We start from the raw sequence: 18382 nt of genomic DNA, 5'->3' as shown, positions 1-18382 counted from the left end.
CATGATTTCAGCTTGCACTTTCACTTTTATAAATCTGTGTGACCATGCCTGTAATATGCTGATTTCTGATGTATAAAACACTTAAAAAAATACAATAATGTCTGGCTTTTAACTTTTTACTAGCTTTCTATCTGGTGAAAGTACCTGATAGGTAAATAAAAAGAGAAAATACAGCTTTATATATTTATCATCCTGATATTACTTTATTCTAGTGTGATCGCTGCCTGCCTCTTTATAATGACAAGCCTTTCCGCCAAAGTGATCATGCTCATGCCTTTAACTGTAAACCCTGTGAGTGCAACAGCCATTCCAGAAGCTGCCACTACAACATGTCAGTGGATCCCTTTCCATCTGAGCACTACAGAGGAGGCGGAGGCGTCTGTGATGACTGTGAGCATAACACTGCAGGTAACTAGCAGATAACACAAATAACAAAGATAGGCTTGACCTACACATAATGCATATTATTTTACATTATATATTGCTATTTTATTTAAGAAAGTGCTTTCATACTATTAAGTTTGAAAACTACTCTGGTTTACCAAATCTTCATAATTCCAATACATAGCTTTCAAATACTGGAGTCTTAAGCTATATAATTTCAGGAAAAAGGATTTTTTAAAAATAAGTTCACACCATTTGATTAGATCATAAATATGTATTGGATAAATCAAGAATTGCTGTATTATTCTGAATGTGTTTTTGTTGCTGTTTAGTCACTGAGTTGTATCCAGCTCTTTTGAGATCTCATGGACTGTAGTCCACCAGGCTCCTCTATCCATGGGATTTCCCAGGCAAGAATGCTGGAGTGGGTCACCATTTCCTTCTCCAATTCTGAATGTATATATCCTAAAAACAAATTTTCTTGTATGACCCAGAACTTCTACTATTCCTGGATTCTCATGTAGAGATGTTTGGATTCAGATTTGACATGGACTTTGATAATCTGGGAATCCCCTTTTTAAAAATTGTCATTAAAAGCAGAAACTAACTAGTAAAGTCTTGTTCCAAGAACCAACCAGCATTTTGACTAATTATTGAAAAATTACTATTTTCTGAAAGGCTGATATGTTAAAAGCAGAAATAGATAATATCAGAATTTGTAAAATATAATGGCCCAAGTCCGATGGGTTTGAAATTATGCTACTTTGAAGCATGAATGAATTTTTTAGATAATTAATGGTAACCTAAAATGGTACAAGCTCTTGGCTAGATTTTGGGAATATAAAAATTAATAAGATGATGAATTTTATTGTCTTTGTATGGATTATTACATGGTGGTGGTTTGTTGTTGTTTTTGTTTAGTCAGTAAGTTGTGTCCATTTCTTTGTGACCCCGTGAATTGTACCCTACAAGGTTCCTTTGTCCATGAGATTTTCCAGGCAAGAATATTAGAGTGGGTTGCCATTTCCTCCTTCAGAGGATCTTTTGATGTAGGGATTGTACCCGTGTTTCTATATTGGCAGGCAGATTTTTTTTTTTAAACTAGTGAGCCACCTGGGAAGCCCACATGGTGGTAAAGACACCCTATTAAAGGAACAGTTAAAAGGTTTGATGAATGCTAAAGGCGAGAAGAGGAGTAGGAGTTAACCAGGTGAGAGAGTAAGGGTAGATATTAGGGTGTAGACAAAGTTTTCCAGTAAGAGAAACAGTGGCACAATGGCCGAGAGGAAAGAGAAACATGGCATATTCGCAGAAGTGCAAACGGTTGATTGTTAGAGAAGGAACCAGGAAGAGAGGCAGAGCTCAGATGCTAGAGGACCATCTAAGCTACGATAAAGAGGTTGGCTTGTACCCTAAAGTTAATGAGATGCCACATATGGGCACTTCGAGAAAGTATTGTGTTTTTGAAACATCCATCAAGTTATAGAGAATGGTTTGCAGAGGGTCAAAGTGGTTTGGGAAAACCAGTTATTCAGGTATTACAAAAGTTCAGATGAAAAATAATGTGGGAAGACAATTAAGGTGGTGTGAATAGATATGAGTGGATCCAGTAGATATTTAGGGTAGAAAGCGATGGCATTTTCTGAGCAAGGTGCAGAGTATAGATAAGGGAAGTAAGAAGAGTCAAGACTTAGGACTAACACTCTAATTTGAGCAGCAGTCAAAATTGGTACCAGCCATTTAGATAGGATACAGGAGGGTCAAACTTAAGGAGAAAATGGCAAATTCTGTTTTGAACATGTTCCCTGTATGTTTCCAAGAAACAAAGAATAAATTCTCTTTGACCCTTTCTCCTTGGAAGAAAAGTTATGACCAACCTAGACAGCATATTAAAAAGGCAGAGACTTGACTTTACCAACAAAGGTCCATCTAGTCAAGGCTATGGTTTTTCCAGTAGTCATGTATGGATGTGAGAGTTGGACTATAAAGAAAGCTGAGGGCTGAAGAATTGATGCTTTTGAACTGTGGTGTTGGAGAAGACTCTTGAGAGTCCCTTGGACTGCAAGGAGACCCAACCAGTACATCCTAAAGGAAATCAGTCCTGAATATTCATTGGAAGGACTGACGTAGAAGCTGACACTCCAATACTTTGGCCACCTGATGCAAAGAACTGACTCATTGGAAAAGACCCTGATGCTGGGAAAGATTGAAGGTGGGAGGAGAAGGGGACTACAGAGGGTGAGGTCGTTGGATGGCATCACCAACTCAGTGGACATGAGTTTGAGTAAGCTCTGAGAGTTGGTGATGGACAGGGAAGCCTGATGTGCTGCAGTCCATGTGGTTGCAAGGAGCTGGATACGACTGAGTGACTAAACAGAACTGAACTGAGGCAGTCAGAAACACAGTTCTGAAACTCCTTTCCTAAAGAAAGCCTTCCATGATTCTTCAGAGAAGATTAGTATAATCTATATACTTGAGTGGCATCTTATACTTATCACAGCTTTTAAATGTATATTTATTCCTGTAATTATTTAATTAGGAGTCTTCTTACCTACTAGACTGTAAGATAGCCCTGTAAAAAGGGTGCATTGTGTATTTTCCTCAGCACTTAGCATAGTATTTGGAATGTGGTAATCACTCAATAAATATTCATTGGGTGATTAACAAAGGAGAGATTTCAAGATTGGAGATATAAATTTGGGAGTCATCAGCATATATAAATGGAAATATTCTAGACATAAATCCATTTCATTTTTAATTAGCCCATAGTCAATATCTATTAGAATGTGAGTTTTTCATTTGATTATGTTATTTTCGTGATGGTGGTTTAGTCACTAAGTTGTGTCTGACTCTTGTGACCCCATGAACTATAGCCTGCCAGGCTCCTCTGTCCATGGGATTCTCCAGGCAAGAATACTGGAGTGGGTTGCCATTTCCTTCTCCAGGGGATCTTCCCGACCCAAGGATTGAACCCGGGTCTCCTGCATTGCAGGCAGATTCTTTACCCACTGAGCTACGAGGGATGCCCAAGTTACTTTCAGTCTTCTAACACTGGGCCAATTTCAGCAATATTTGAGCAAAAGTGCAGCATGTTTAAAGGGGGAATTGAGAGACTTGAGTTTTATTTCAGTGATCTGATATGGTAATCATATTTACTATAGAAACTTCCTCTAATTTAGATTGTTTTCTAATATTACATGGAAAAGGAAATTTTCTGAATAATAAATTGTAAGCAACAGGAATTAGCTCATATTTCTAAAGTGTCAAGATATTCTAACATTTAATATGAAATTTATTTGGTGTAGCTAAATATAAAAATGTATTTTGATATTTGAAATGAAAAATAATGGTCATAGGCACCAATAGAAGCATTCACTTTTAATCACATTGACTATAGAATAATAAATTACATTGAGTAGTCTTCTATTTTATCAGATTTAGTTCCAGAAAAATATTTTAATACTATATGCTTATTTGCTTCCAACTGTATGTAGAAATTTCTCATGTTTGATTTAGACTCAGTACCAGATCTGAAACTAAAGTTTTAAGTTTGGAAATAAACTATTTCTAAATGTATGGGCCCCTGCAAAGCACAGCTTTTTAGAAGTGTGGTATTATATAACAGATGGGAGTTTAATGAAGTAAAGCACAGTTTGTAACAGGTTCATTGTTTCATATGCTGTGGATCACTAAACTGGCAGGTAGAGATGAAAGGTACATTAAAATGGACATCCCGAAAATTATAGAATTCCCTCAAAGGAATACAGTCTTTAATTTTGAATTATGCAGCTGATCTTAATGAATTGGAAGTCATAATGCATAACCTTTTCCTGACGCAGGAAAGAACTGTGAGCTGTGTAAGGATTACTTTTTCCGACAAGTTGATGCAGATCCTTCAGCCATAGATGTTTGCAGACCCTGTGATTGTGATAAAGTTGGCACAAGAAACTCTAGCTTCCTTTGTGATCAGGTGAGTTCTCACTATCAAAGATGATGAATAGCTCTCTTTCAGAAACTAATTCAGGGTATGGTCCATCAGTGAAATTGAGGACTATATCGGGAAGTCCTCTCTTGTGTTTGCATTTCAAAGAGAGGTTGCTTTAAGGGTGTTTCTGTGCAACTTTTAATATAAACATGAAATATAAGGTTGCCTGGATGGTTCTTTGCACATAAGAAAGGCTCATTTTATTTTTAAGTTTCAGTTGTCAAAATACTGAGAGGTAGGACGTTCCATAGACCAAGAAGGAAGTTAGTACATGCCTGGGAATTATTGGTGAATTAATATTAATAAGTGATATTAAGTAAACAAGAACAGTTTTCCTCCCGATTTCATAGCTGATAGTATAGCAACAATCACACATAGATCCAAATGGAAATTATGATACATTTCTTGTAACCTTTCCTATAACAGTACAATGGGCTTGGGAGTTGTGGCCTCTAGAGTGCAGACTCAGTAGCTGCGGCTTGTGGGGTTAGTTGCTCCACGGCATGTAGGATCTCCCCAGACCAGGGATTGAACTAGTGTCCCTCACTTTGTTGGGTGGAGTCTTAACTACCAGACCACCAAGGAAGCCCTGATTGTGTTAATTTTTAACAATTAAACTCTTTTGCAAATAGTTTAGAATGCAGTGGTCAAGAGCATAAGCCACAATCTGGTTAAAGAAAAAAGAAATTTTAGGTTACAATGTAAATATAATAAGTTCAAGGCAAAATATATTTGTCATAAAACTTGTAGCATGCATAAAAACTTTTTTAACAATTAAAAGTCAAATATAATGTGAACTAAAATTTTTATTTTTTGAAGACCATCATGTTAACCATAGTGTGTTAATGAAAGAGCATTTTATCCTTCATTGGAATGCTAAAGAGTAGAAAAATAATTAACAAAGGCAGTTTCTATGGTTTTTATATGGTGATATTGAGGTGCTGTTTTCTGAGAGAATCATGTTATTTTTTATATATGTTGATTATTAAAATCTGTGTCTTTATACATCTCATCCTTACATGTTTGCCCTGAAATTTCAGCATATATGACTTTTGCTTATTATTCAAATCTCAACTCAAATACTGATATATCTTTTGAGATGTCTTCACTTACCACACAATTAAAGAACGTTCTTAAACCACTGTATTTCTCATCATCCAATGGTATTTTCATTATGAAAGTGAAAGTGAAGGTTGTTCAGTTGTGTTGGACTCTTTGCGACTCTGGGCCAGAATACTGGAGTGGGTAGCCTTTCCCTTCTCCAGGGGTCTTCCCAACCTAGGGATCCAACCCAGGTCTTCCGTGTTGCAGGCGGATTCTTTACCAACTGAGCTACAAGGGAAGCCCATTTTCATTATAGCCTTTATTTAATTAAGCAAATTTATTTATGTACTCTGTCTTCTCTCTGTTCAACACAAGCAATATGGTTTCAGTCATGTAATGAGTACTCTACATATATTTGTTTACTAAATGTTGAGAAAATGAGAGATTCTGCCTGAGCACCAATGTCATAGTCAGATGGTCATTTAGAATGGTTATTATAATAATGTGAGCATTATATAAAATTTTCACTTAAATGTATTTTCTCCCTCAAGACCTAAGGTCCAGTAATTTTAGTGTACAGTATTAAAAACTTTTCTGCCTTTTCATACTGTTCATGGGGTTCTCAAGGCAAGAATACTGAAGTGGTTTGCCATTCCCTTCTCCAGTGGACCATGCTGTGTCAGAACTCTCCATGAGGGCCCGTCCGTCTTGGGTGGCCCTACATGGCATGGCTAATAGTGTCATTGAGTTAGACAAGGCTGTGATCCATGTGATCAGAGTTTGTTAGTTTTCTGTGATTGTGGTTTCATTCTGTCTGCCCTGATGGAGAAGGATAAAAGGCTTTTAGAAGCTTCCTGAAGGGAGAGACTGACTGTGGGGAATCTGGGTCTTGTTCTGATGGGTGGGGCCATGCTCAGTAAGTGTTTAATCCAACTTTCTGTCGATGGGCGGGTCTGTGTTCCTTCCCTGTTGTTTGGTTGAGGCGGAACTGTGGTAGGGGTCATGGAGGTACTGGTGACCTCCTTCAAAAGGACTGAGGCCCACACTGTTGTATTCAGTGCCCCTGACCCCGCAGCAGGCCACTGTCGACCCGTGCCTCTGCTAGAGACTGACTCCTGGACACTCACAGGCAAGTCTGGGTCAGTCTCTTGTGGACACTGCCCCTTTCTCCTGGCTCCTGGTATGCACAACGTCTTGTTTGTGCCCCACGAGAGTCTGTTTCCCCAGTCCTGTGGAAGTTCTTTCGCACTGGCCTCCAAAGTCAAATTCCCTGGGGGTTCTCAGTCCCTTTCCTGGATCTTCAGGTTGGGAAATCTGTTGTGGGTCCTGGAACTCTCTTAACAATGCGAGAATTTCTGCAGTTTGTGGGTTGTATGCTTGGCAGCTTTATGGTGGGGATAATGGCAACCTCCTCTGAAATGGCTTATGCCACATGCTGTGTGTCCCGGGTCTGCTACAGCCAGAGCCCTTTCCCTATGGCAGGCCACTGCTGACCCGTGCCTTCACAGGAGACGCTCAAAGGCAGGTCTGGCTCAGTCTCGGTGGGTCTCTGGGTCCTGGTGAGTACAGGTTTTGTTTGAGCCGTCCAAGGGCCTCTGGTGGGTATGGAGTTTGATTCTAAATATGATTTCACCCCTCCTACCGTCTTATTGGGGCTTCTCCTTTGCCCTTTTACACTGGGTATTTTTTTTGGTGGGATGCAACATTCTCTGGTCAATTGTTGTTCAGCAGTGAGTTGCAATTTTGGAGTTCTCACAAAAGTTGAGAGCACATCCTCCTACTCTCCTGTCTTGTGCTGGCTTAAAATTCAACATTCAAAAAACTAAGATCTTGGCATCTGGTCCCATCACTTCATGGCAAGTAGATGGGGAAACAATGGAAACAGTCGCACACTATTTTCTTGGGCTCCAAAATCACTGAAGTCACCATCTTCAATGATGTGACTGCAGCCATGAAATTAAAAGACACTTGCTCCTTGGAAGAAGAGCTATGACTAACCTAGACAGTGTATTAAAAAGCAGAGACATTACTTTGCCAACAAAGGTCCATCTAGTCCACGCTATAGTTTTTCCAGTAGTCATGTATAGACATAAGAGTTGGACCATAAAGAAAGTTGCGTGCTGAAGAATTAGCATTTTTAAACTTACGGTGTTGAAGAAGACTCTTGAGAGTTCCTTGGACTGCAAGGAGATCAAACCAGTCCAACCTAAAGGAAATCAGTCCTGAATGTTCATTGGAAGGACTGATGTTGAAGTTGAAACTCCAATACTTTGGCCACCTGATGTGAAGAACTGATGCATTGGAAAAGACCTCAATGCTGGAAAAGATTGAAGGCAGAAGGAGAAGCGGACGACAGAGAATGAGATGGTTGGATGGCATCACCAACTTAATGGACGTGAGTTTGAGCAAGCTCTGGGAGTTGGTGATGGACAGGGAAGCCTAATGTGCTTCAGTCCATGGGGTTGCAAAGATTTGGACATGACTGAGTGACTGGAGTGAACTGAACTGATTAAAAAACTGAACCAAAGTTACAATTCTCAAAGTTTTGTTTATATGACATAACTCGTGTGAACTAAAGCATATCATATTTTTCCCTCAGGTGTACAACTCAGACATGCAAGAATTTAGAATCTAATTTTTCTCAAATTTCTATCACAACTCCTTTTCACAGAAGTGGGAGGTAGTTTTGATGGTTCTGTGCTTGTAAATATTTAACAACTACATATCTGAGAAAAACAAAACCCACTGTGATCAGTTTAAGCTACCAATGAGATGTCACTGAATGTGAACTTGGGAAGAATGCTTTTATCATACAGTGGAAACTTTGTTGCTTTCCAGTCACTCAGTCATGTCCAACTCTCTGTGATCCCATGGACTGCAGCATGCCAGGCTCTCCTGTCCTTCACTGTCTCTTAGAGTTGGCTCAAACTCATGTCCATTGAATTGATGATACCATCCAACAATCTCATACTCTATCATCCCCTTCTCCTCCTGCCTTCAATCTTTCCTGGCATCAGGGTCTTTTCCAATGAGTCAGCTCTTTGCATCAGATGGCCAAAGTATTAGATTTTCAGTATCAGCCCTTCCAATGGATTGTCTTGGTTGATATCCTTTAGGATTGACTCGTTTGATCTCCTTGCTCTCAAGAGACTCTCAAGGGACTCTCAACAGTCTTCTCGAGCACCGCAGTTCAAAAGCATCAATTCTTCAGTGCTCAGCCTTCTTTATGATCTAATGGTCACATCCATACATGATTACTGGAAAAACCATAGCTTTGACTGTATGAGCCTTTGCCAGCAAAGTCATGTCTCTGCTTTTTAATATGCTGTTTAGGATGGACAATGGAGACTGTTTCAGTACAACACTGTACCTAGGTCTCTCTCCCCACCTCTCATGGGGTGAATCTAATTTTGGGGTGGAATTGTACACTAGGGCAATGATATTTCAGAAGATGTGACCTCTCTGACCATTAATGTCATCAATATAAATAGGCATCCTTTGAGATCTTGTGGAAATGGAGGTGTTTCTCCTCTCCCAGCTTCGGCAGTGTTTTCAGAGTCCTAGTGGAGAGCCAAAACTCCAAGTTCTGCCTGTGCTAATGTGAAGGCTCTCACCTGCTGGGTCAGTGGAGCCAGCGTGGAAAATCTTGATTTCTATACCCACCTGGCAATATCGAGGCAGCATCCCCTCTTTAACCACCAGAGGAGTTTCATAGGAGGCCTGACTGTTAAAGCAATGGTTAAGTAAGATTCAGATTCTTACAACACCAAAATGTCCAGTTTCCAATAGGATAATGACAATCAACAATATCAGTATCAAGGTGACTTAGATGTTAGAATTATCATATAAGGATTTTAAAGCATTCATACATTTGTCTTCAGCATATACCTAAAATTTGGCTAAAGAAACTTCTCTGAACAGAAAGGAAATGATACATAAAGGAATCTTGAAACATCAGGAAGGCATAAAAAACAAGAGTTAAAATATGGCTAAATGTAATATATTTTCCCCCTTAGAGTTTTTAAAATTTTTTGAGGATCACTATCTAGTGTGGTTCTCAATATATTAGAGGAGATATGTAAAACAATTATTTTTAAAATGGAGAGGGTAAGACATTGTAGGTGGCAGTAATTTTTCTATCCTTAACTGGAATTGGTAAAATTTAAAAAAAAATAGCAGACTTTAATATATGTATCTATAATGTAATATCTAGGCAACAACTAAAAAGGCTATAAGAATGTGCTCTAAAACACAACAGATAATTAAAATGGAATTCTGAAAAAATGTTAAAAAAATAAATAATAAAATATCTTTAAGTAACTTGCAATAATACAGGGAGAAAGTAAATAGAGATTGAAAAGCAGATATAATTAAATAAAACAAACAAAATATAAAATGGCATGTATATTAAGCCTTAATTTAACAATAATGTCATTAAATGTAATTGGTCTAATAAAGCACTTAAAAAAGAGTGACAGAACAGATTTAAAAAAATGATTACCCACTGTTTGCTTTTATGAAAAAAAGTTCACTTTAAGTATTAATTTATGTCCTTTAAGGCTGAACATAAAAGGGATAGAAAAATTTATACTATGCAAAATTTAATAAAAGAAAGCAAGAGTTTCAATAGTAATTGCAGATAATGTGGAACACAGAGCAAATAAAATTTGAGATAGAGATATTACATGATGATCAGAGATAGAAACTGAGATATCACATGAGACAAAGTTATATACATAATGATCAAAGAGCCAATCAATCAAGAAGACATAGAAATCCTAATGTGTTTGTACCAAACAGCAGCACTGCAAAATATATGAAGAAAAACTAAGACCTTAAAGGATAAATAAACAAAGGAAAATCCAACACATTTGATAGAACAATAGAAATTTTCATCAAGAATACAGAAGTAAAAAATATCTTCCAACCAAAAATCTATCTGACGTTTGACGAACAGTCCCCTCAACAGTACCAGAATACACATATTAATTACACAAGGCAGAAAATATCCTTGGACATACGGCAAACCTTAATGAATAAAAAGAACTAAAACCATACAAAAATATGAAATATGAGAACCCTGGGTGTGAATAAAGCAGGGACACAAGAGAAGATTATGACACTAAGTGCTTACTTTAAAAAGAGGAAAAAAAGTATCAAAACTATAATCTGAACTCCCAGTTCAAGAAATAAGAAAAGGAAAAGCAAAGTCGTTTCAAAGCAAGCAGACTAAATGAAATAATAAAACTAAGAGCAGAAATCAATACGCATCTAAACAGAAAAACAATAGAAAAATTCAATGAAAGACATGGATCTCTGGAAAGGTAAATTAAGTTGACATGTATCTACCAAGACTGGCAAAGAAAAAATAAATTACTAAGCAAAAATGAAGTATCACTTCAGATCTTGTAGACATCAAAAGAATAATAAGAATACTACCAGTAACTCTATACTCGTACATATTACAACTTAGATGAAATGAAATATTTCCTCAATAAGTGCAAATTGCCAACTCACCCAACATGATATAGATAATTTGAATAACTGCACAACAATTAAGGTATTTGAATTCATAATTAAAAAAATAAACTAAAGATGAAATCTCCATGCCTTAATGTTTCACTGGAAAATTCTACCAAACATTTTCAAAGTAATTTGTGTGAGTTCTGCATCTCTGACGGAAAATAGAAAAGAAATGAAGACACTCTAACTGATTTTGTGAATGTATTATCTTGATAGTGTTAGGTAGTTAGAATAGGAAAAAGGAGTCTAGAAGGGTGGTGGCTAAAAGACAAGGACGGGAAAAGCCCTCAAAAATAGAACAAAGAAAGGTCCGAAGACTGAAATGAGGACCTCAGGTGAACAAACAGCACTCCTGGCTAGCTCAGTTTGCATAGGGCAGGCCCAGGGGGAGGAGAAAAAGCATATAAAAAGAGGAGCCAAAATTGGGCCTGGGGCCTCTCTTCTCTTTGTGTCTTTTGGGTTGGCATGCCCTCACGCCTCGAGGATGTGTTTTCCTTTACTTTCTAAATAAAACTGAGCTGTGACACAGAGCTGTAACACTGGTCCGTCTGAGGGCTGTAACGCTGGCCTGTCGCTTCAAATTTTTGTTACTATGAGGCAGAACCAAGGAAATTACACACTCCCCTGACAATACAAACAACACAAAGAGTGCATGAAAGAAAAACACAAACCACTATCATTCATGAATCAGAGCAATGATTTTAACAAATTTTTAGCACATGAATTATTCAGCAGTATTTTTAAATAGTTAAACACAAAGACCAAAGTGGTTGTGTTCTAGGAATGCATTATTTCAATATTTGAAAATCAAAAAATACAATCAACTTATTTTCTGCTAAGGAAAAAGTCACCTGATTATTAATAAGGTTTTCAGAAAGAGTATTTGACAAAATTAACTCACATTCATGATAAACACTCTCAGAAAACTACAAATGGAGAATTTCTTCAATTTGAAAACAAATGTCTATACAATACCCACCTACTGCTGACCTCCTACTTATAAATGAAAACACTCAGTGAAAAGCAATGCTCTCCCCTTAAGGTCAGAAACAAGGCAACAGTGTTCTATTGAACTCTGTATTGTAGGTTCCAGCCAGGGAAATTAGGCAAGAAAATGAGAAAGAAAAATCATCCTCCAACTAATAAAAATAAATGAAAAAAAAAAAAAAAAAGAATTGTTTAAGGACAGTAAAAAAAAAAAAAAAAATCATCCTGATTGAAAAGGAAGAAGTAAAACTTTCTTTGTATATAACATGATCTTGTAGGTAAAAAGAAAATCCCAAGATTCCAAGGAGTATATCAACATACTATCAGAATGGACAAGGTTCAACAAAGTTTCAGAATACAAGATCAATTTACAGAGATCAGTGGTATTTTTATGTACTTGTAATGAACAATCTGAAAATGAAGTTAAAAACACTATTTAAATAGCACCAAAATAATAAAATAATTAGGAATATATTTAATAAAATAAGTTTAAAACTTAAATAAAATAAAACTAAAAATAAAATAAGTCTGAACACTACAAAATATTGTGGAATTAAAGAAGATGTAAATAAATAGAAAAAATCCTGTGCTTATGTATCAGAGATTTAATATTGCTAAGATATCCCAGTTGATCTAGAAAGTCAATACAGTCTTGTTAAATGTCCAGCTTGCTTCTTTGTAGGCATTTATGATGATCCTAAAATTCATATTAAAACTCAAGTCACTCAAAAAAGGCCAAAATAGTCTTGAAAAAGTACAGATTTAGAAGACTATACTTCTAATTTTTAAAATTTGTAATAATATTTTAGCAATCAAGATAATGTGATGTGGTTTGAGGAGAGATATACAGATATACTGTAATAGAATTGAGAGTCTAGAAATTAACCATTGCTTTTACAGTCAGTTGGTTTTTGACGAGTGCCATGACAAATAATGTTCTTTTCAATAAATGATAGTGATATGCAAAAAAATGAAGTTTGATTTTCTGCTTCATATTATATACAAAAAATTAAAGTAGAACAAAGAATGAAATGTAAGACCAAAAACTATAAAACTCTTCAAAGAAAACAGCTGTACATCTTCATATCCTTGGATTAGTGACTTTCTAGATATTACTCCTACAGCACAAGCAAACAAAAGAAAGGATTAATTGGACTTCATTAAAATTTAGAACATTTGTTTTATTAAGAACATCATTAGGAAAATGAAAAAAACAACCCAACAAATGGGAGAAAGTATTTGTAAAGCATATAGCTGATAAGAGCCTTGTCTCCAGCATATGTTAAAAAAAAAATAGCAAAATACTTTGCAACTCATTACAATGAGATATCACCTCACATCAGTCAGAATGGCCCTCATCAAAAAGTCTGCAAACAATAAATGCTGGAAAGGGTGTGGAGAAAAGGGAACACTTTTACACTGTTGGTGGGAATGTAAATTGATACAGCCACTGTGAAAGATGGTATGGATATTCCTTTAAAAACTAGGAATAAAACCACCATATGACCCAGCAATCCCACTCCTAGGCGTATATCCTGAGGAAACCAAAATTGAAAGAGACACGTGTACCCCATTGTTCATTGAAGCACTATTTACAATAGCTAGAACATGGAGGAAACCTAGATGTTCATCGACCAATGAGTGGTTAAAGAAGTTGTGATATATATACACAATGGAATATTATTCAGTCATAAAAAGGAACACATTTGAGTCAGTTCTAATGAAATGGATGAACCTAGAACCTATTATACAGAGTGAAGTGAGTCAGAAAGAGAAAGATAAATACCGTACTCTAACACATATAAACGGAATCTAGGAAAATGGTACTGAAGAATTTACTTACAGGGCAACAGTGGAGAAACAGACATAGAGAACAGACTTATGGACATAAGGAGAGGGGAGGAGAGGGTGAGGTGTAGGGAAAGAGTAACATGGAAACTTGCATTACCATCTGTAAAATAGACAGCCAAGGGGAATTTACTGTCTGGCTCAGGAAACTCAAACAGGGGCTCTGTATCAACCTAGAGGGGTGGGAGGGGAGGGAGATGGGAGGGAGGTTCAGAAGGGAGGGGGTATATGTATACCTATGGCTGGTTCATGTTGAGTTTTGACAGAAAACAACACAATTCTGTAAAGTAGTTATCCTTCAGTAAACAAACTAATTAAAGAAAAACTTTACAATTCAACAATTAGCAGACAACCTAATTTTAAAAATGAGTAAAAGACCTAAATAGACATTGCTCCAAGGAAGATATGCAAAAGGCAAATAAGCATATGAAGAAATGTGCTTGACATTATCTGTCATAAGAGAAATGCACATCAAAAGCCCAGTGAGACATCACACTAAGATAGCTATCATTAAAAGTACACATGTTGATGAGGAGGTGGGGCAAGTGGAATTCCCATAGACTGATGGTGGAAATGTAAAATGTGCACTCTCTTTGGAAGACAATTTCGTGTTCCTCTAAATGCTAAATACAGGGTTACTATATGACCCAGCACTTTAACTCCTTGTTATATATCCAGACAAAAAGAAAAATACATCCTTATATAATCTTATTCATGAATGTTCACTGCTGCTTTATTCCTAATAGTCAAAATGTAAAAATGATCCAAATATTCATTAACTGATAAATGGGTAAATAAAATATATTGGCTCAAAGGAATATTATTTAGTAGTAAGAAGAAAAAAGTACTGACATATTACAACATATACTTTGGTCTCAGGAGTGAGGGTAGAGGAAAAAGGACAAGAAAAGAAGAGACTTTTTCAAAAGATACACCTGTGTATAGGTACAAAAATCTAATTTAAAAATGCATAAAAGGGAAGATATTTTAAAAACATTTTTTTGTTTTAATTTTTTCTTATTATTTTTCTTTGTCTAGTTAGCTTTGTTGATAATTTTTATACTCAGGAAAAAATAGAATATTCATGAAAGATGATGTGCACTCAGAGAACTATGTTATATGTGTCTGAAGGTACATAGTAATAGAATGCTTTAATGAATTTAAAGGCTCCACATTGTCCATCTCTAAATCACTTTCATATTTTATCTAATTTTTATTTTGTTTTCTCATGTTCCAAGTACAGACACAAAGTGTATGGATTATTATTACATGTGGAAATGCAGTGTTGAGTACACCTTTGCCTAAATAATCTTATGAAAGATTTCTAAAAATGTTTACCGTCATTTTCAATGGGATAGAAAAGAATACACACTAAAAAAAGCTGTCAACAATGTCAGAATTATAAACTGTAAAATTAAATTCAAGGACATTTTTAAAATATTCGTGCAATTTCAATCCTTAATAATATTAGGGAGCATACAAGGAAATTAGGCAGTAGTTCAAGTCTCATTTTATAACTTAGGAACCAAGCCAGCCCCAAATGGCCTGAGTGACTGTGTTGTGTGCTTTGAGTTCTGGAAGGGAATTTTTTTCCTTTGGCAGTTATCATTCGAAACTCAATCCAATCTCATAAGATATGGCATATTTGCCTTATTCTTCCATAAGAAATGTTGTAATTCTTCCTCTTGTGGATGCCAAGATCTTGAAAATGGCATGAAGTAATGCTCTGAGTCACTAAATCCTAAAACTACTGATGCCGAAATTAAAACATATAGAACATCTAAACCACATTGATAAAATTACCATTATTAGGAAAAAATGGAGGAGTCATTATAATTGAAGAATCCTTAGTATAGAGTCCTGGGATCCCTAAGGCTACCATAGATGATAGATGAGTTTTAGGACACCCATATAAAGCTTTCAATTGTATATAGAAATGTGTCTGTATATTTTTGTTTATGTATCTTGAAGGGGAGACCTTTCGGTACCCAAAAAGTATATCTAAGCCAAAAAGAAAATAGAAAATGTACTGTACTAGGGAAATTCAGTCAGTTCAGTTCAATTGCTCAGTTGTGTCCGACTCTGTGACCCCATGAATCGCAGCACGCCAGGCCTCCCTGTCCATCACCAACTCCTGGAGTTTACTCAAACTTATGTCCATCGATTCGGTGATGCCATCCAGCCATCTCATCCTCTGTTGTCCCCTTCTCCTTCTGCCCCCAATCCCTCCCAGCATCAGGGCCTTTTCCAATGAGTCAACTCTTCACATGTGGTGGCCAAAGTACTGGAGTTTCAGCTTCAGCATCAGTCCTTCCAATGAACACCCAGGACTGATCTCCTTCAGGATGGACTGGTTGGGGAAATTAGATCCATTTAATTTCCATTACTTATGGCCTCAGTTAATGGCATGTATGCATGTATGTGTGCATGTCTAAGTGCATGTCTCAGTCATGTCTAACTCTTTGTTAACTACCCATGGACTGTAGCCCAATAGGCTCCTCTGCCCAGGGATTTCTGAGGTAAGAGTACTGAAGTGGGTTGCCATTTCCTTCTCCAGGGATCTTCCTGACCTGGGGCTCAAACCCAGGTCTCTTGTGCCCTTTGCATTGGCAGGTGAATTCTTTACCACTGCACCACCTGGGAAGCAACAGTATGTGTAGATACACATAATGTGTTTCCCAGGTTGTCACTCTGCTTTCTTCTTGTTTCCTTTGAATTCAATGCCTGAGTGTTTGATATCTCTCCAAAGTTGGAGGTTGATAGTTCTTTCTCTTTTTCTCATTTAGTGAGACGTTAAGTCCAGAAGCACCAGATAGAGTTCCAGGCATGGATGATACTTTTAGAAAATGTTCTGAGGTATTTGGAGGTCATCCTTAAAAATACATTTATGTTGAAATCCCAAGCTTTTCCTGACCCAAGGTGGGAATAAACTCCAACCTCCCCCTTTGCTTACCCTGCCCATCATATGTTTACTGATGTTCCTGGACTGCTTGCTTTAGCCGCGTGCATGGGTGATGCTGATGAGGTGAGGAGATTTGAGACAAAGTCCCTAGCACATGGCTTGCCTCATGCAGAAGGCATTCAAGCAATGCTGTCTGAGTGCTTTTTTTGCTTGGGACTTTTCCCATATCTCCTCCCTCTTTCCCCCTTACTTTGCTGTGTTCTTGGATCTAGGAAACTATGAGAGTGATGCCACAACAGACAAGATGTAGGAGGTCAGCCCACACAATACTTCTCAAACTTTTAACGTTCATGTGAATATTGTGGAGGTCGTTTTGAAAGACTCTGATTCAGAAAATTTCGAGCAGGCACTGAGATTCTATATTTGAAAATTTCCTGATGATGCCTTGTTATTGTCTGAGGAACAGTCTTTAATAACCAAGTTGCTCTAACACTGTCCATCAAAGATATCTAGAGAAAAGTATCTTGATGTGAATCTGTGCTGAGTGAGGGCTAAATGTGAGTGTGTCCTTCTGCTCACATGTACCTACTTCAACAGGAGTGAGTTCACGCTTTCCTATTCTCTGAATTCCATCTTAAAATCAAGTGGTGATCTAACTTTTCACACTACCAAGCCCCTCTTAAATTACACTTGAAGTGTAGCCTAAACTATGTCCTCAAAATTAGAGGATCTAGCTTAAGTCACTTTTTAAAATATGGAAATAAAAAAACAGTGAATGGGGGAATCTAAAAATTGGCTGAAAACTGAAAATACAGTTGTAATTGCATAAAAGGAGGGAAGAATGATTCATTGTAAAACTCAATAAGACATCAATAGAGAGCTATAATAGAGCCAGGAGAGATAAATGATTAAGAGATATTAAAAAAAGAAATTAAGACAGGAGTCAAGTGGTTGAGATGAATTAGATGAAATGGAAAGGCTTCCATGAAGGAAGTATTTCTAGATCTGACTCAAGGAAGATGGAATTGTAAGGAATAAGTATCCTATACGTGAAAATTAATTGTTCTGCCTGGGTGATAATTTTTAAGAAAATACATTTAAAGATGGAGCAGAATAGCCCTTCTCTGCATAATGACCTATTTCCAGCAGTTCATTGGTGCTTTCTCCTCTGCTCAGAGCTAAATATTTGTCATCAATGATCACAGCATGTCCAGAATCACTGTATGAATTTTCCAGAGATATATTGCCTTATATTTTGTGTTCAGTTGAGTTGCTCAGGCGTGTCTGACTCTTTGTGACCCCATGGACTGCAGCACGCCAGGCTTCCCTGTCCATCACCAACTCCTGGAACTTGCTCAAACTCATGTCCATCGAGTCAGTGATGCCATCCAACCATCTCATCCTCTGTCGTCCCCTTTTCCTCCCGCCTTCAATCCTTCCCAGCATGAGGGTCTTTTCCAGTGAGTCAGTTCTTCACATCAGGTGGCCAAGGTATTAGAGTTTCAGCTTCAGCCTCAGTCCTTCCAGTGAATATTCAGGACTGATTTCCTTTAGGATTAACTGGTTGGATCTCCTTGTAGTCCAAGGGACTCTCAAGAGTCTTCTCCAACACCACAGTTCAAAAGTATCAATTCTTACATGCTCTGCTTTCTTTTTTTGTGTTACTCCAGTATTAAAGGGTACAAATAGAAGTGATGTATAAGTTTCCT

The 18382-nt window shown here is 37.1% G+C and overlaps 1 protein-coding gene across 1 annotated transcript in view; it reads left to right on the top strand.

Annotated features, from left to right (window-relative positions):
- USH2A (usherin) overlaps positions 1-18382 on the top strand; it is a 905205-nt gene that overhangs the window by 124758 nt on the left and 762065 nt on the right. The window contains exons 9-10 of the mRNA XM_065936753.1: positions 213-408; positions 4224-4354. Of these exons, the coding sequence (XP_065792825.1) occupies positions 213-408; positions 4224-4354 (327 nt within the window). The remainder of the gene's footprint in view (positions 1-212; positions 409-4223; positions 4355-18382) is intronic.

This window comes from Muntiacus reevesi, chromosome 5 (genome assembly GCF_963930625.1).
Source record: "Muntiacus reevesi chromosome 5, mMunRee1.1, whole genome shotgun sequence".
In the NCBI taxonomy this organism is placed as follows: domain Eukaryota; kingdom Metazoa; phylum Chordata; class Mammalia; order Artiodactyla; family Cervidae; genus Muntiacus; species Muntiacus reevesi.
The sequence above is the reverse complement of the archived record's forward strand: the minus strand, read 5'-3'. Positions and strand labels throughout refer to the sequence as shown.